General features: G+C 41.8%; 1 protein-coding gene across 5 annotated transcripts in view; it reads left to right on the top strand.

Moving 5' to 3' along the window:
* The first annotated feature begins 6,958 nt into the window (after nt 1-6,958).
* Nucleotides 6,959-19,778, top strand: part of DCLK2 (doublecortin like kinase 2) — a 79,503-nt gene continuing 66,683 nt past the window's right edge. For 2 of the 5 annotated variants that reach the window (XR_008484092.1, XM_054292738.1), the window contains exon 1: nt 6,959-7,511. Coding sequence is in view for 3 of the 5 variants with exons in the window: in XM_054292738.1 (XP_054148713.1) it covers nt 7,097-7,511 (415 nt within the window). In the remaining 2 variants the exon portion in view is untranslated. The remainder of the gene's footprint in view (nt 7,512-19,778) is intronic. The other 3 variants (XR_008484091.1, XM_054292747.1, XM_054292730.1) reach the window with 2 other exon arrangements.

The following is a 19,778-nucleotide window of genomic DNA, read 5'->3' on the forward strand; positions in this document are numbered from 1 at the left end:
GCTGCTTTTCTCTTGCAAATATGCCACTCTGATCTTGACTTTGATTAACAAAAATTGATTGCTCAAGTAATTTTTCTTAGAGCAACATTGGTTTTAAATGGTGCTAATATATTGCTGCTTTTTGGGTGCGAAAGAGGCTCGTGGGCTTGAAAATCTGTCCTTTTGCTGACAGCTGTACCAACTGCTCTGATTCAATGTGGTACCTCACCTTTTCTTGCATCTTGGCCATGTTATCAATAGAAGTAATTTGTACATTCTCCTCCCGTTTTACAAAAAATCATTCCTTGGATGAACAGGCCCCTAAAGCCAGTGAAGTCAACTGTGACATGGAAGAAAGCAAGGGGGAAAATTATTATTCATTTCATTCTCTGCAGTTGTTCTATTGCCTGCTGATGCTCTTGGTATATAGCTACACTATACAATGGGTTTGTTCTCAAAGCAACCTAAATATGCAATATTAACTTCCTGCTCTATGACATTTTTGGAGGTTAGGGTTATTATTCTACCAAGAAAATTGCCAGATTCCAATTTGCAAATATCAGATTCAAATAAGGGCAGCAGCCCCAGGTGGGTGAGAAAAAAGCCATCAAGGAATAGGAGTGTAGATGAGAGAATTCTGTGCTTTGCTTCAGTAACCATCATATTATAAAATTATATTTTTTCCTTTCGTAGTTCACTTGTTTCAGAATAGGTATTGCTACACTGTTTTCATCTCTAGTTGACACCAGGTTTGAGGCATCAGTTTACCTTAGATATCTTTGCTGAAGTAGCTGTCTCAGAAAACACATTAATTTTTCATTTTTAATTAGATTGGTAATTCACTAAAATAACTATTGACAAAATAACTATTGAAAGAATTATTGGAATATTGTCCTTATAAGTTATTTAACATCTGAAATAACATAGTTCTTAAGGGTTTTTTCAAGATCCCACATTTCTCCTAATTTTAAAACCATATGAATAATCATACTTTTTAAGTAAAACAACAGATTAAATGATTCATTTAATCCTGGATCGTGGATTGTCCAACCAGAATTACAGCAACTATTCACACAGATGTTTCTATTGAAAATATAGAAATTTGATGTATTGTAATGAAACAGCAACAAATGGAATTAAAATTATTAATGCTTCTACAAAAATGATGATGGGGTTAGTAGCAAAAAAAGGTAATAGAGATGTTTTTAAAACCCTAATGACTTCTTTCTAAATATGCTACAAGAAAATAGATGAGTAAAAGGTTTCTTTGTCTGTAAATCATGCCTTTCTTCTCTTCAAATTATCTAAATTTTAAGCTATTTTTGTTCAGTTACAGAGGTATTTGATAGATAAAATTGGCCATATGCAAAGCCTAAATGAGTCATAGAAGTCAATATAACAGCCTTGAACTGTTGGGAAAAAAGGGAGTTCACAAATATCTTGCAATGCAGATTCATTAGCAAAGACATAGAATGTGTAGGTGTTCTAATGCCTCCTCCTTTTTAGGCTTTCAGCTGTGCATCCTTTGAACTTTGATTTGGAAACTTTCCTTTTCAAATAAATGCTGAATCACACCTGGAGAATTTAATGACAGAAGAACTTGGAGACCTTTATGTAATCCACCAGTATGGGCATATGGAGTTGGGCATTTATTTATGTCACAAAAAACCATACTCAATTTATTTAATGTGGTGATCATCTCTGATCTAACTTGAGTGGGTGAAGATTATTACCTCATGTCACTGAACAATCACTTATAACCAGGAGCTGAATTTTAATGGAGTGCAGAAGGGCTGAGATCTCAGTTGACTTCAGAAGGAATCTGTTGGGAGGGTATCCTAGCTCTTCCATGATGTTTACTACACCATAAAAACTAGGCTTGCATGATGTATTTATCTATTTGGAGAACATTTTACAACTTCATTCATGCTGCTCTGGGTACAGGTAGCATCCCATTCCCTCATGCATTCCTACATCAGGGACAGGAGAATGGGACAGAATGTCTCTGCTGAATATTAGCAAAGTGCTAGAGATGTTCTGCAGAAATATGCTAATCTGGAAGAAAAATATACTGGATATGAAGACAAAAAAAACCTCATCTGAGCAGCTACTGGCTGACATGAAATCCCAGCCATAAGGAGGCTTTATGGGTCCTTTCCCAGGACCTTGCTGGGAAGGGTTTTGATACATTTAAGTATTCTTTGGTACAGCAAATTGAAATAAAATATTAATGTGAGGATCTTTTCTTCTCCACATTTTTTTGTTTCAGGTTCAACATTGGTTTTATATGGCTTTTATTCATATGGTTCTTTACTGCTTTCAAAAATCTTAAATAGATGTACAGAAATATTCTTAAAGACAAATTTAAAGACAAAGGTGTCCTTTGGGAAGCGTACAAAGTAATTTAAAAAAGTAAATGATCTTCTATGGCATTTTCATCTAATTTATCAAAACCAGTGAATAATTCTGAGGCCTGATAAATGCTCACACAGACTTATCACAGATCTTGGACTCAGTCATTTCCCTATGATCCAGTAAGTTGTATAGAGATAATTCAATATCCAACAACACTCATGCTCACATTCCCATTCATCAAGAAGTGCTAATGTAAGAACAGCTTCATAATGAGATTATGAAACCATAAAATTATTTTGATTGGAAATGATCCTTAGAATTATCCTGTCCAACTGCTGACCCAGCCCTGCCAAGTCCATCATGAAACCATGTCCCCAAGTGCCACATTTACACATCTTTTAAGTACCTACAGGGATGGTGATTCCACCATTTCCCTGGGCAGCCTCTTCCAAAGCTAGACTACCCTTTCAGTGAAGAATTTTTTTCCTGGTATCTAGTATAAACCTTTTCTGGTGCAACTGAGGCCATTTCCTGTTGTCCTACCCCTGTTTACCTGGGAGGAGGGAGTGACCCTCACTTGGCTATAACTCCCTTTCAGGGGGATAGAGAGGTCTCCCCTGAACCTCCTTTTCTCCAGGCTAAACACCCCCAGCTCCCTCAGCTGTTACTCACAGGACTTGTGCTCCAGACCCTTCCCAGCTCCCATTTCCCTTCTCTGGACAGGGTCCAGCACCTCAATGTCTTTCCTGTAGTGAGGGGTCCAGAGCTGGACACAGGATTTGGGGTGCAGGCTCAGCAGTACCAAGTATGGTCACTGCCCTGCTCCTTCTGGCCACACTTGCTGATACAGGCCAGGATGCCATTGCCTTCTCGGGCACCTGGGCACAGCTGGCTCACTGAGGACTGAACATCTTCCTTATTCCACCTACATTTACATTGATATATTTCTCTGCTACTTGGTCAAGTTGCTTAAACTTTTGGGTTTATTTTAATGTATGAATATTTTAAAAGCATTTTAACATTCTTGGGTTGAAAATGAATCATTGCAAATGATCATCTAATTGCTTAAATACTCAAATTTTGTATCCTTGGTGCTACAAGTAAACTTTTCCTTATTGAATTATTAAAAAAATATTTTCCATAAATAAAATCTTCAATCAACAGACCCCAAGTTTGTGGTGTTTTTTTTTTCCTTCTTTAGTAACATTATGTATTATTATTTTCAAGGTGAAATCAATGAGCTAAATGTAAAGGCCAGAGACATACTTTTTTCCTAATACCACCCACTGCAAACTCTAATTCTGAACTGATTCTCACCTATCAATCCTATTAAATGTTCTGAGTAACTTGGATGTCACTGATTACAACCAGGATGGTAAAGAGTTCAGGTAACAGAAGGAAAAAAGACATTGTGTATGATGGTAAACTTTTCTTAGTTTCCTTTTAGAAACTTCTCACAGGGCTTGCTTGTTTTAAAACAACCCATCAATCTACAAAACCACACAGGAGCTCTTCTAGATACAAGATGAGATTTTAACCAAGAATTCATTATGCCTAGCACAATAAAATAGAAAAGAGAAAAACAAAGTCAGGTGAGAGAACTGATTAGTTAGCTGGACATGCAAACAGCAAGCTCTTTTCTATTCAAACAGGAAATGTATATTTACAGACTAAGAATATCACAAGAATGAATGACAATCACATTTTAACAGTGTCTGGAGATTTAGGTTAATAAGCAAGGTATCATTTATACATGTAACCTTGCCTGCTGTAAAGTGAACCACTAATTTGTCAACCCCATTTGGAGGAAGACAACGGGATTCCATAGGTCAGCTCCATACAGGACTGCACGTTAATCACATTAATTTTCCAAACCCTAACAACAAATGTCCTTCGGATGCAAATGGGGCTGTTTTGGGGTTATAATGAATTGCCCTGATCTTGTAAAGTCTTTTAAAACATCTGTTTGGCTACAGATAACTCTGTAGCAACGTGGCAAAGAAAAGGCAAAGCATGCACACCAATGGAAGCACTGTGCAACAGGGGCTTACAGATCTTACTAAAAATATCCATAACATCTGAGGAGGACAAAAAAAAAAAAAAACAAAAACAAAACCAGCACAAGTTGTAGGACCATGTTGAATTTCCTCCGCAGTTACACATGCAGATCTAATCCCAACCTCTTTGTAAATAGCCTCTTAATATAGAAATAGTTTAGTTTTACAGATCAGAAGTCAATTTCATGTTTATATACTCTACAAAACATAGTTGCTCTACAGACATCAAAAGTTCTCTGTAGCATGAATTCCCTTTGAGGAGGACAGAGAATTTTCCTGGTGAAAACTTGAGAATTCCCTTTTAGCTTTAATGTATTTGCATATTAGTCTGCATGAGTCCTCTGCACACAGCTGAGTACTGTCCTGTGGCAATAGTTAGCAGCTCAGAGAGACAAAAGTTGTGTATGAGGAGGGGATTAAACTTCCCTGGGCTTTTGTGGCCTGCTTCTGAGCAAATGGAAAAAGGTTAGTCCAAATGACCATCTGCTGAGGTTTGAACTTAAAATGTGACTTGTTCTGTAAAGGCCAGACATGGCCATTCAACTTGGAACAATTTGGAAAAAAATGTAACTTTGTAGCTGAGACCCATCCACTTTGGAGCAAAGTTACACACATCAGTTTGAAATTTCTCTGTGTAACATTGCCTGTAATCAAGACTAGAAACTATATATCAAAACCAGTCTAAAAAGTTGTTTGTATTTTGTGGCTTCTGGGTCCTGGTTCCTAGGCAAGACCTGCGTGTCTAATCTTAACAAGTGTATTCATGCCCTGACTGTAACAAAATTCCCTCTCATTCAGCTCCTTTTGTTGATTTTACCACCAGAGGAGATAATCAGGCTCTATGGTTTATCTCTTCTTTTTTCTTGTGGAGGTTTTCAGGCACCACAGAAGTTGGTACTTCAATAAAGAGTAATTTCACTGATGTTTTCTATGTATCATCTTTAGAATATTGTAGCTAGATTGTCTAATCTGCTTTGTAATAATGGTAAGAAAGTGCTTGGTTTTATTGGTATTTCAAAACATAAAAAGAGAAAAATAACAAATCCATCAGAAGTGTGGCAAAGAATATTGGACAGCAGAGCATACCTGTAATGACATAACACAACTGCAACTTGCAACATTGCAACTGCAATATCTCTTTTTTTTTTTTTAAGAGATGTAAAAAAACCCCAAAAACATGTATGTACTTATAAAAGCTTTTACATTTATTTAAATTCTCATTGTGCCAAGAAAGAAAATATGTTCCGTAGTGGCTGAGAATACGTTGGGAAAAAAGTTGAAATTGCATCCATTTCAGTGCATTTGTTGGCCATTTCTATGAAAAGCGAATTTGACTTGAGCAACCCCAAGAGCACTGAGAAGGTGCCTGGGGAAGCCATGGAATGTGGGTTGCAGCACATTTAGGAGGTTTAGGCTGTGTGAATGGCTTTGACTCCTTAGGGAGAGGTGGTGGCAAATGCACAAGGAAAATCATAGAATCACAGAATGGTTTGGGTTGGAAGGGACCTCAAAGATGATCTAGTTCCAAGCCCTCTGCCATGGGAAAGGATGCCTTTCACTGCACCTGTTTGCTCAAAGCCCCGTTCCAACAGGCCTGGAACATTTCCAGGGATGGGGCAGCCACAGCTTCTCCGGGCAGCCTTGTGCCTCACCATCATCTTATGGAAGAATTTAGTCCCAATATTCATTCTTTCTATCTATCTGTCCGTCCGTCCATCCATCCATCACCTACTCTCACTTTGAATCCATTACCCCATGTCCTATCGCTACATGCCCTTTAAAGTAGTTCCACCAATAAATGACAGGGATGCACAGTCTCCTGTCCCCTGGGATGTATTTTGGGCTGAGGGCCGTACAGAAGGAGCATTTTCAGCGTTTTAACGCAGTGACTGACCCACGTAAAGCCGGGAGAGGGCTGGCGGGCAGCTCCGCGGGTGCGCCTGAGGGGCGGGCGGCCCTTGGAGGACCAACAGAAGGGCAGCATTACCCAACGGGAAACTGCGCCTCCAAATTCCCCCTTCCTACGACAGCCCCTTCCCACTGCCCGCTCCTGCCTCTCCCACCCTTCCCACGGCGCTCCCGCCCCCGCGCCGGACGCGCTCCGAGCTGGCGCCGCCCCCGCTCCCGCCCGGCCCGGCAGGAGCCCCGCCCGCTCCCGCTCGGCTCCGGCTCGGGCTCGGGCTCCGCTGCGCTCCACGGCCGGGCCGCCAGCGCCGCTCCCGCCGGATCTGCTGCGGCTGCTTCCCCGCCGGGAGCCGGACGCTGCCCGCTCTCCGCGCCAGTGGCGGTGCTGCTGCCCCCGCTGCGGGAATTGGCGCTCCGGGCCCGCCGCCGCCGCTGCTGCCCGGCGGAGCCGGCGGGGAAGGGGCTGAGCGGGGACCCGCGCATTGTGCGAGCCCGCATGGGCACGGCGCGGGGGCGCGGCCGCGGGGCTCCTGCGAGCCTCTCGCCCGGCCCCCGGCAGCGCCCGTAGCCGGGGTGCGCCGCGCTCGGCCGTGAGGGATGCTTTTGTGCGCCGCAGCGGGCAGCGGCGGGGCCGGGGCTGCGCTGGCCGGGCAGGTCGGGCGCCGCGCTCAGCCGCAGCCCTCCCGGCCAGAGCGGCCGGGCGCGATGCTCTTCTAGGCGGCCCGAGCCCTTGCGAGCGCGGCGGGCGGGCGTAGCAGCCCTCCCGTAGCGGAGCTGGGAGGGCGGGCAGGCGGCTCCCCATGGCGAGCAGCCGGAGCATCGAGCTGGAGCACTTCGAGGAGCGGGACAAGCGGCAGCAGCGCTCCGGGCCGCGGCGCGGAGGCTCCGGGTCCGGCGGCGGCGCGGGGCCGCGGGGCAACGGGCTGGTGCCCAGCCCGGCGCACAGCGCGCACTGCAGCCTCTACCGCACCCGCACCCTGCAGGCGCTCAGCTCCGAGAAGAAGGCGCGCAAAGCCCGCTTCTACCGCAACGGGGACAGGTACTTCAAGGGCTTGGTGTACGCCATCTCCCCCGACCGCTTCCGCTCCTTCGACGCCCTCCTGGTGGAGCTCACCCGCTCCCTGTCGGACAATGTGAACCTGCCCCAGGGCGTCCGCACCATCTACACCATCGATGGCAGCAAGAAGCTCACCAGCCTGGACGAGCTGGTGGAAGGTGAGGACGGTGCCAAGGTCCGGCTGGACCTGGTGGTGGGTTGTGGGCACTCCTTGGGGTGAGCTTCCCTGTCCCTTCCCGGATCAAAGCGGAGAGGTCGCCTTGTGACAACTGGCGGCCGCAGAACCCGTGAGGGCGAGGGCAAGTAGCCGGGGTTGTGAGGGGCAGTGGGGCCTCGTTTTCCCAGTGTGGACCATTCACTTCTCCCATCACCTTCAGCGCTGCCATCTGCATGCACCGGGCTTGACTCCAATGGTAGTTAAGCAGCAGGTGCTCTTTTCATCTGCAAGAGCTGTGAAGTTTTTGGTTACCTTCCATTTGTAATAGAGGGAAATGCTGTAATCCTCCAAGTGTCATTGTTGACTCACAGTGGATTCACAGAAGGAGCCCCAGTGCTGTGAAAAAAGGGTATCTATATCCCACCATTTATTAAAACTAACAGGTGTAATGCCCTAGTTTCAAATGTGATCAGAGCCCATATTAACAGAGAGAATTATCTACCTTGCCTGACTTTCAAAAGCATGTTATGGAATCAGATGTATTTTAGAGTTGTTCCTAAGTAGCTTTTCATAATGGGACTTAGCTGCTGAGGTTATGTAGACCTTGCAAATCTGAACAGAGCAGCGCTTGACTGTCTCAAAATGGGACCAGAAATATTGTTTTGTGAATGACACATATGCCCCTTGTTTGTGGGGAGTGATAATTATTGGAATGAGGAGCAGAATTCCCCAGTCTTTTCACCTGATGTCTTAAAATACAGTTTGAGCTCAGCATTGCCTCCTTCCCAAATGCCCAGGTGCACGCTGAGAGGTTTGTAATGAATTTGCATTTGATGGTTGTTTTCAATACATCATCTACCACCACAGTCTTCCACCCTCTGACTCTGTGTGCCAGGTGTAGCTGGTTTGCATTAATGAAGAACTGGGATTTTTTGTAGGCCTCCCAATGCTTCCTGCATCCTAGGTCTTCAGCTGCCTATCCTTTGAGCTTTGGTTTGGAAGCTTTCCTTTTCAAAGCAGTGCTGAATCACACCTGCAGAATTGGATGAGAAAGGGAACCTGAAGAACTTTATCTAATCCACCAGTAAGGACATTGGGAGTTAGGGACCAGCTGCTTCACAACATGGAAGAGGAAGGGGGATCTGCAGAATGTGCTGTGCCAAATGAGTCTCCCTCAAAAAAGATGTGCATGGAAGGGCACTTCCTGATAGTGCCATAGTGCTGAGGACTTACATGATCTACTATAAGGCTGTTTTACACTGACAACTGAAGTATGAAGTGGTTGTAGAGTGAAATACTGACCCTGTGGTGGTAAAAAAAATTAAGTAAGTAAAAACCTTTCATGATTTGGTGTTTAATTTAGACACCTTAAAAAAATATGATATGCTGAAGTGGTCACAGAAGTAAAAGGAGATGAAACTAGCAATAACATGGTGTGACTTCTGAAATGTTGCAGCAGGAATGATATTAGACTTTTATGACTTGAAACAAAGACAGAATTACTTGCTGGACAGCCATATATACTCTTACAACTATAAATTAATAATTGAAAGCAAAACTTACTATTTGTCTCTTCAAATACTCATTGAAACTGTAACCTTTGATGTGGCTCTTTACTGGAAGAATAAAGCAAAATAAATGTCACAGTCAAAATGCCACTTCCATGCTTTCTCAATGAAATAAAAGGGGGGAAAAAAGAATCCCAAGGACTTAGTCATCTATCCAATACAACTCTCAGAAACATTAAGAAAATCCTATAGCACCATAATTGGATTAGTATGTTCTCCAGTAAGCATGCTAAAAACTTCACCAGTGTAAGACTAATCACACAGAGAAAGAAAAGTATGTAGAGGAAGGAAAGGACAGCCAACAAGTAGTGAATCTGTCATTCCTTGAAATGATTTGTGGCTTTTGCCAGCTGTTTTGTTCTTGAGGTGCTGGAAGAGATTTGATTTGGGTTCATGTTCTTTATTTCTCATGGTTACTGCACAGCAAGCTTGAATTTCTGCTCTTGAGTAAATGCTCCAACATTGGTGTTGACCTAAGCTTGACCTGCGGAAGCACCAGAAGTAGTTTTGAGTGGTATTTTGCTGTATTTCAATGTTTTCAGAAAGGAAAATTAAACTGAAATAAAGTGCTGTGGTGTGTGCCAGCCACAGGCTGAGCCCCAGACGGGCCATGGCTGCGCGATGCAATACCGAGCTCGCTGCTCTCTTGGCACCTTCCCAGTGCTCCTGAACTGGGACGTGGAGTCACAGCAGTTCAGGTTCAATAGTGGCAGATCTCTGCAGTGAGCAGAAGGTGAGTGCTCTGCCAACCTTGCCAAGCCAGCAAGATCTGCATTAAGCCTCCCTCAGCTCCAGCCTGTGTGTGTAGCTCTTGGACAGTGACGTGTCCCAGTACAGGGCAAGCTCTTTAAGGCTTATTTGCTGTTTATCTATCTGGGATATAAAAGCTGGCAACATCAAATTCTATATCATACTGAGCTGAGTCACTGATAAATGTTGGGTTTTTTTGAGTTTGGCTGTATTTGGCAATCTGTTTTATTGCTTGTCATTTTAAGAGAAAAAGAGCTGGTGCATGGACATACTGAGGATATGAAGACATACTGAGGATATGAAATATTGCTGTTCTGGGTTGAGCCAGTTAAAAATTGCACCAGATCATGTTTATTAGTCAAAAATAGAAGCTCCATTTTATGAAGCATATTGCTTTTCTTAACTGGATATGACAATCAAAAAAGCATGCTCTGCTGGACCAGCCTAAGGCAAATATAATTTATATTCTCAGCCCCTGTAGATTAGGAAACATTATGAGTTTGACAGTTTTCACTGTTTCCTTAAAATGGGTGGAATTTCATTGTCTGCTTCAGATCTGTTTGAGCAGGCAGATCCAGAGAGGAGGTGGGGGCTGGGACTGTTATGCTTTCTTATGGTGTTCTTTCTTACAGCTTTACTCTCAGACATAACACTACTTTTATTTTAGAATACACCATTTCACGTGTAATTTTATACTTACCCTTCAATATAAAATATTAAAAGGTAGATTATTTTTTATTTTCTACCAGAGTTGGCTATTTAAATGTTTGTCTATTTCCTTCAGTTTCCCTTGAAAATATAAGCTTCCTAAAGCGTGATGCCATGGTAATAGAGCTGTGCAGCTCTTTAGTCCTGAGCTATGTGTTGTATGTGGATGTTGGTTGTGCTCTGTCTCTTTGTTTTCACTGCCTTGTTAATGAAGGACCTGGAGAATCCCGACTGTACAGGTCTGCTGCAAAGCTGGGAGGTATTGTTGGATTTTGGGAGATGAAAGCAAGTGTAGAATTTATTCCTGGAAAGAGAAGTTCCGTTTGGTTTGCATCTAATAGGAATCCTAGTTCCCTAGAAAAATGGCTGAGAGTCTTTGTTCGTTCAACAACAATGCGTAATTAATACAGTCCTTTATAAAATGTCAAGAGTTTTGTCTGCATGGTTGTGCACACAATCAACAGGCATCTGTAGGGAAGTCCTTGGGCAGGAGGTGGGAAGGTTTGAGGCAGGGCAGTCCTTATACATGGCCAGGACACCTAGCACAGGGCAATATCTGATTTACAGAGCTCTGCCTCACGAACACAGAGTAAGAGAATGTGTTTTGAAATGAGGTGTTGAACAGTCCAAGTTTTTTCTGCCTTAGACCATAGTTGTTACTGCATATTACATTTTAATCCTGCATGAAGTGCCTGTGACTTTGGTTGATGTGCACTGTTGTATTAGGTCAAGAATATCTTTTCTCTTGTCAGGGCAAGCAGATGGTAGCACCAATTAATTAGGCAGTTTGTATTTTTGCTCATTTCAAAAGGTATGATTACCCTCCTGTGCTAGAGCCAGAAGCTGTAGCACTTTAAAAAACAAGAGGCAAATGTAATAAGTTGAACAAAGAAGGATAAAAAAGGCGGATGAAAGAAGGATTAAATAACACTGAGAGCATATTCTTCAAATATGTTCAAATCACTGTACTGATACAATTCTGGAGCAATGGGGTGTGGATGTGAAATGCAGAAGTAATTCTTAGTTCACTTCCATCCAAGTAAAATAAAACAGTTCCATCACCATCTATTCCTAGTTTCATGGATGGGGGAATTCTAGTTTACCCGAAAAGGGTTTTTTAGTTTCTGTGAAGAAGGCACATGGTGTCAGGTGTGTTTGATACCCGGTGGCATTGACTGTCTTCCGAGAGCTTTTACCCTGCCTGAGCAGGGCGCTGAACTTCCAGAGTCTCTTCCAATCTCAGCTGTTCTGTGGAAGCCTGTAGGAAGCTGTAATCTACACATCTTAATGTCTAAATCAAATCAAAAGAGAAATAATAGCAGTCATCTGCTAAAATCCCAGTCGTCCCAGGTTTTAAAAACTGCATGGGGAATTCTGAGTGCTGTAGATGAGGAAAGATCATGACTTATACAGGGTTATTAAAGGTGATATGAAAGTGAATTGTATGAAACTGACGAGGAGGGAAGTTGCTCAAAGTAAGGAAGGAAAGAGAAATTGAAATAACTCAATCCTTCATAAAAGGGGTTATTTTATTTTTAGATCAGTCATATATGCTGTAAATACGCTGTTCCGGAAATCTGCTTGGCTTTGTGTTACAGAACACGGAAAGGGTACTCTGGTGAGTTTCCTAAAGTTAGAAAGAAGGTCAGTAGCCTTAATAACTACCTTGCTGTGCTAAATAAGCAGCTTTTGGTGGCTTTGAAGCTAAAGAGTTGCACCCAAAGAAGCCGAGGAACATAAGGTGAATAGGTGAAATCTGTGTAGATACCTGCCCTGTCCTATGGGATTCACAGGGGAACACATGCCTAAAAAATATGGAAACTGTTTTCCTTCCCTAGGGATGTTTTTACCTGTCAGCTGTACCATTCTCTGTTATGCAGAGTGCCATTTAAAAAGTGATCCTTTATGTGACTTTCAGGAGACAGTGCTTATTATCTTGCAAAAAGCAAGCCAGAAAATCTTATTCAGGTACTTTTGTTTCAAATATCCCTACTGAGGATTTTTGAGTGTTGCACACTTAATTCCTTTTGTTGTTTGCGACATGTGCATATGTGACATGCATTAGGTTAGAAACAGTTGGTTTCTAACCTAGCGCTAGGGAAAAGTAAATATCTGTAAATATTTCTTTAGTAGTTTCTATTTGTTAAGGACAAAAAGGCTGGATATTTCTAGGCTATTTGTTAAATGTTTAGCAGTGAGGTTTGGCTCACAAAACTTGTGCTGTGAAGAGCCCCAAATGGTCAGGCAATTGTGTTCCCTCAAAACTGCATGTATCACACTTGTGATGCAAAAGGGCAGGATGCATCCTACTTTTTTTGTTGGTATCTAATATTGCATGGCTGAATTTAGAATAGTTCATGTAGAGATATAAAATAATCAGGGTTGAAAGGGACTTTTGACATCATCCAGTCCAACCATCTACCCAGCACTGCCACTGTAACCCCTAAACCATTTAACCTTATCACCAGATCCAAATGCCTCTTAAACATCTGCAGGATGGTGACTGTCCCACCTGCCCAAGGAACCTATTCCAATGCCTGATCACCCTAATAGTGAGAAGATTTTTTTCTAATATCTCATCTGAATTTTGCCTGTCTCAGTTTAAGACCATTTCCTCTCTTCCTCTTACTGTGGGCATGGCAGAGGAGAGTGACCCCACCTCCATCCAACCTTCTTTCAGGGAGTTGTAGACAGCCATGAGGCCTGAGCCTGCTCTTGTCCTGACTAAACAAACCCAGCTCCCTCAGCCATTCCCCTAAGACATGTTTTACAGACCCTTCATGAGCCTTGTTTCTCTGCTCTGGACACACTGCAGCTCCTCAATGTCCTTTTTGAAGTGAGAGGCCCAGAACTGGACACAGCGCTCGAGGTGTGGCCTCACCAGTGCCCAGTGCAGGAACAGCCACTTCTCTGTCCTGCTGGCTGGCCCAGGCCAGGGTGCCATCAGCCCTCTTGGCCACAGGGGCACGCTGGCTCAGGTTCAGCTGCTGTCAGCCAGCACCCCAGGTGTCCCTTTCTGTCCCCAGCCATTCCTCATCCAGCCTGTATCACTGCATGGCTCAGGTGCAGAACCTGACACTTCACCTTCTTGAGCTTCCTGCAGCCGTGTCCTCAGCCCACTGATGGAGTCTGTCCAGGTCTCCACCAGAGCCTTCCATCCCCTGAGCGCATCAGCTCAGTGTCTTCTGCACAGTTACTGAGGTGCACTTGATCCCCGTGCCCAGACCATCCACAAAGATGTTAAACAGGACCAGCCCCAGGTGGAGCCCTGGGGACACCACTGGTGACCAACTGCCCGATGGATTTATCTCCATTCTCCACAGCACTCTGGGCCCAGCCATCCAGCCAGATTTTTACCCATTGAAGAGTCCACCCACCCAAGCTGCAAGCACTCAGTTTTTCTCGGAGGATGCTGTGGCAGATGGTGTCAAACACTTCACTGAAGTCTAGATAGACCCTGGACAGACATCCACAGCCTTCCCCTCATCTACTAGGTGTACATGCTATTCTCCTTAATCCATGCATTTTTATCTTGAAAGGTGAGCTAGGCACATTCCTGAGGATTGGTGTTGAAGAAATAGATGGCAAATAAAAACTTTGTAGATGAGTTTCTAAGAAAGCAAACCAGTATTTAGGCAGCTGATGACCTATGGCTATTTGTCAGTCAGACTGACCAATGTAGTCTTGTTTTCTCTTTTTCCATTTTCCATGTTTATAATCTGTATTCCCCTCCTCTGAGGGAATGGCAAGTGTTGTGTTTAGACTGGTGGCTGTCTGAAGCTGGAATCCTTTTACATTGTTCTTAAGCCACTTACACAGCAGCTTGTTTCATGGGTAGTGCATCTGGTTATTAATCCACTGCAGCTAAATTATTGAGAGGCAGGTAATGTTTCCTTGTCAATAGGTACTGTTCCATGTTTTCTAACTGATTTTCTGCTGTTAATAAGACTTGGAAAACCAGAAGTAGACTTACACCATTTGCTGATTATATTGTGACCCAAAATATCAGGAGATGTTTCTCTTTTTAAGCAAGCATATGCCCAAATTGAGGAGTTTTTGATGGTAGCAGGATTTCTTCATGGAAGAGCTGGCGCTTCTAGCTTGCTCTGGGTGCTGTCCTGAATCATGGGATGGATTGTACATACACTCTGTTGAAATTATGCTGTGAACTTATACAGAGGTTTCAGACTTCTGCCAAAATTGCTCTGCAGCCTGGTTGAGCTTTCTGCTGTGGAAGAGTTTGGCTGGGCTCCAGTCCCAGATGTCACCTACGTCTGGAAATGCTGCATTTTTTTCTGCATCTAAAGGAAAAAAGGAAAACATTGCTAAATAGATCTTCCTGCTGTATTACTCTTTGTTGTGCTTCTTTACCTGCAAATCTCAGTGCAATATTAGAGACTAAACTCATGCTCTGGTCTGAAACCTGGGGAGCTGATTCATGGTAATGCCAATGTTGTGAGCTGGAGACATGGTATTTACTTTCCATAATGTAATTGTTATTACTCTGTGCTAATTGAAGCTAGCATGCTTTAGCTTTAAAGTCTTTCAAGAGTGTAAATAGAAAGTGGACCTTCAAACCATAAAATTGACTGTATTGAACTCAGCAGTGTAAATATTTGAATTATTGTTTATGCCTGGTTTTGGAGATGTGTCAGCTTTCTTGGGCTGGTAGATGCATAAAGAAAAAAGCTACAGCCTGATCAAAATGCTGCTAGTCTCATAAAATACTTCCTTTTTATTTGGGATGATATGCATTTAGGTTATTCCCATGGAAAATCTCATTCGAGACAGTCAGTGAAACTGACTTTCAAATTTATTTATGTTTGTGATTTTTAACTATATTTTTATCTGTTAGTTTCAACAACGTTTAAAAACAATTGGATTGGTTCAACCCTTCTGGACTCTCTCAAAAATCAAGTATTGTGTGTTATATTTTACATATATTAGTTTTCTGAAAGATTGTGGAAATTATCAGAAGTGTGTACTAATACATGAATTAATCCCAAACAGATTTAAAATCAGGTCATATATGAAAGCTGTGAGCAAATAGGGTATATATATGGTATATGTATATTTTCAGGTTCTTACCTACAAAAAATTAATGTAAAAAGCAGATAATACTTCTACAAATGACATGATATTTCTTCCAAACTGACATACATAAGGGCATTTTTTACTTTGGAGGATAACTACCATAACTTAAAAAATAGCACACCTTTTTAATGCTTGCTTGTCAAGTGATGGTGTTTTCTCAGGTGTGCTTTTTAAACACACCATTCTGTAGGAAAGTTTCCTGGAGTTAACTTTATAAGTGTGATTTAAGTTACTCCTGACATTTTTTTCCTTACATATTTTCATCTGGTAAGTATTGAATTGTATAGCCCTGTCAAACAAATAAATGGTTAACTCATTCCTAGAAAACCATTCTTTATCCAGAGAGAAGCAATTGGCTTCCTAATGATACTGCTTCTTGGGTTTTTTGTATTTTAAATAGAACTTAGAAACCATGGGTGAAGTCCTGGCTGAGGTAAAATAATTAGAGATTTAAGTAATAATTTCCAAACTTTATCCTTTAAATCGTGAAACAAGAAAATCACTCAGTGAATGTGTTTTCTCACTTGCAGCCCTTGCTCTGGTCTTGCCATATGTGCCTGCCTTGCAGGTGTAGTAGTAAAATCTGTTTTCCATGCAAACTTGTGTTACTTAACTTTATTTATATGTCTGGTATATAAAAGCAGGCATGGACTTTAAAGCACTTACTAAACAATCTGTAATATACTATATTCTCAAGTAATTAGACTTTTCTGTATCTGCCAACTATAGGAAATGTTCAATTCATTTTGGCAGATTTTTTTTTTTTTTTTAAGTAAAATAGTTTGTGCTTCAACTTCAGTCTTGGCTAAATGCAGCTGAAACAAATAAATTGAAATTCTTTCTTTTAAGTTATTACATTGTTTGAACTTGAAAGCACTTCCTGACATTTGTTACTGTGGCCTCTGCTTAAAGGAAAAGAAGTTACAAGAAGAAATGTGCATCACAACACTGAGATAATCAAGAAATTGTTTTATTCATGCATCAAGCAAGGGAAGTAGTAGGAGACAGAAAGTCTTACACTGCTATTTTAAAGAAATATAGATCCTTTTGGATTAATATTGACTGAAAATTTTATAGAAGTACAATTTCTGTTGCCCTATAGGCTACTGTAGTACAGCTGTGACAGATAATAGATCACATTCCATGATAGTACAAAGAAGATGCTCTATTTATGATTATGAGTCTGTAAAAGACAAAGCTAGCCTGCCTGTTGAAACTTTGCTATGATAAATCCTTAAGCAAAGGGACCTTTTGTCCTCTACCTTTTACTTTGTGTAAAGCAATTAATTCACTTCAACTTTGAGACCATTTCTGAGTAGCTTTAATTTTTATTTATTTTTTAAAACTTTTTGTTTATTTAAATTTCAGCTGAGATTTAACTTTTAATTATCTTGATTTTTGTGCATTTGTTGGGTTTTTTTGTTTGTTTTTGTTTTTTTTTTAATGGTCTAGGAAGTACATTGTTTTTGAGTCAGAAAGGATAATTTTGAGCATTCTCAATGATGGTGAATTTTGAGCTACTTTTTAGAATTTATTTAAACCTCTTTTGCGCAAAAGCTGGAGAGATGGTCCCCAGAGCTTTGGCTGGGATAGAGTTAATTTTGTTCATGGTAGCTGGCGTGGGCTATGTTTTGTATTTGTTTTTGAATCAGTGTTGATAACAGGGGGATGTTTTTGTTCCTGCTGAGCAGGGCTTGCACAGAGCCAAGGCCTTTTTGGATGCTCACACCATCCCACCGGTGAGTGGGCTGGGGGAAATGACACTGGGAGGTGACACAGCTGGGACAGCTGACCCCAACTGGCCCAAGTGATATTCCAGACCATATGACATCACCCTCAGCTTATAAATCTAGGGAAAGAAGGAAGAAGAGGAGGAAAGTTCAGAGTTAAAGCATGTGGCTTCCCAAGCCACCATTACCATGATGGGGCCTGGCTTTCCTGGAGGAGGCTGAGCACCTGCCTGTCCTTGAGAAGTGATGAATGAGTTCCTTGTTCATCTTGGCTTGCCCCTGTGGCTTTTGCTTTCCCTATTAGACTGTCTCTATCTCAATCCACGAGTTTTATTTTGCCCTTCTGATTTTGCCTCTTCTGTCCCACTGAGTGTGACCACTACCAGCCTCTCCTTTGGCAGCGCTGAGTTTGGAGACAGACATACTGGCAACTGTCCAGACAACAAGCACAGTCCTTTGACTCTTGTGTTAGAGGCTGTGCAGGGGGAAACCTTTGCTTTCTATTGCAGCTGAGCTGCTGCCACAAAACTTTAATATCTCAGGATGTTTTGTGATAACAGGATAGATGATGAAAACAGCTGTTGGAAGAGAGCTATGCACATCTTTAAAATCATAGGATCTCTTATTCTGAAAGGGACTTGCTGAAGTCATCTCATCCAATACCTTGCTCAGGTTTGATAAGACCAGATTGCTTGGAGATTTCTTACAATTTGGCATGTAGTTCTGGGGCAGCATAAGCTTCTAGACACTATAGTCCTTACAAAGCTGTGTGGAGTTTGGGGCTCTTCTCCTCCTACCTGTAAGTTGGTGCTAGTGTGCAGCATGCAGCCCTTTGTCAAGGAGTTTGTGTGTTGGAAACACCTCCTTTCTCTTAGCTAATTTTTTGGGGGAAGGAGGAGGAGGAGTCTAGTTTTGTCTGCATCAGTTTGCTTTTCACACCACTTCATCTATGAATATGAGGAGGAGTGATGGTGATAAGTGAAGAGGAAGGGTACAGGAAAGGCAGTGGCATCCACAGGACTTCATCCCAGTTTCCCAGTACCTGAGTGGAATACAGTCTCCAGTGATGTTTGTGGAGGTAGAACTGGCTGCCAGAATTTCCCAAACAAAATCATTGTTAACTTGGCTTAGTTATAATCTGTGTTCTTTCAAATACAGCAAGTAGACTTTCAAGAAGGTCTAAATACAAGATAAATTACAAAGCAGTGTTATTAGTATTGGAAAAGAAACAAGGAAATCTTTCAGCTCACGCTAATTCTTCAGGGCTTTGAAAGTAGTTTAGTATCTTGCTTTTAGAAGAAGCTCTCGAAATTCTAAGATAAATCAGCTCTCCAAACGAGTTCAGAATGCAAAAGTGTTGTTTAAAAATTTTCTAATATGTATCTAAATGTAGGCATACATTTTATAACTCTTACAATTCTGTCCTCTAGATGCATGTTTACTCTTTACTCCTCTTGCTGTGCATGCTAGAAGTGAGTTTGGTTTCTTCCACCAGTGACTTTGACTGTGTAGCTTTAATTTTAGAACAGGTTAAGCTTTCTAAGATATAGGTAGCTCTCCTGTCTGGAGCAATGGTGCATTCTGTCAGTTTTGAATGCTTTACCATTTATCCTTCTGGCAATACTCTGCCCTTTCAAGAATGTCTTGGGATGTCATTTGTGACACCCCAAGGATGTGGATTACACAAATAACCCAGAGTTAAAGATGTCCTTGTCATGGATTACATCTTGCATATTGCTGTCAGGTGTCAAAAGTGTTGTCATAAGCTGCAAGTAGTCGTCCTCTTTTTTTTCCTTAAAAAACAAAACAAAGAAAGGAACAAAAAACCCCAAACAAAACAAACAAGCAAACCAACAAAAACCACTAAAACAAAAAAATACCCAAAAAACCACTAAAACAAAAAAATACCCAAAAAACCACACAACCAAAAAAAACCACCCAGAACGAAAAAGAGCAAAAAAACCCCAAACCAAAACCAAAAAGTCCCTGCAAACCAGCTTTGAGTTAGGAATTAAATTAAAACTGGGGAAGTGTAGATGTATTGTTATCCTCCCATACTCTGAAATACTCATTTGTGGCCTCAGGAGGTGTTCATTGGTCTAAAAAATAACAAAGTGGATGCATTTCAAATATGTGTCCTTGGTAGAAAGGCAGTAGTTCCTGGTAGATTAAAGTGCCTTTCAGGGTAAGGTTTTTGAGGTGCTTAAATTTATTCTGTTAAAACTTGCTGTTGTAAAATAAACACAGACATGGGTGTACATATCTTGAGATACATGGTTGAAGGGTATGTAGGAGAGGACCTGGATATTTGCTGTAGGAGAAAGCTCTTAATGTTGTGTTGAGCTCAAGTAATTTAAGCACTTGCAAAATGACTCAATCCAAAAGACATGTGAAATACCTTGAACCTCCTCATCACCC

Source organism: Melozone crissalis, unplaced genomic scaffold (assembly GCF_028551555.1).
Source record: "Melozone crissalis strain CALT ecotype California unplaced genomic scaffold, PUWL_Pcris_2 ptg000006l_1, whole genome shotgun sequence".
NCBI lineage: Eukaryota > Metazoa > Chordata > Aves > Passeriformes > Passerellidae > Melozone > Melozone crissalis.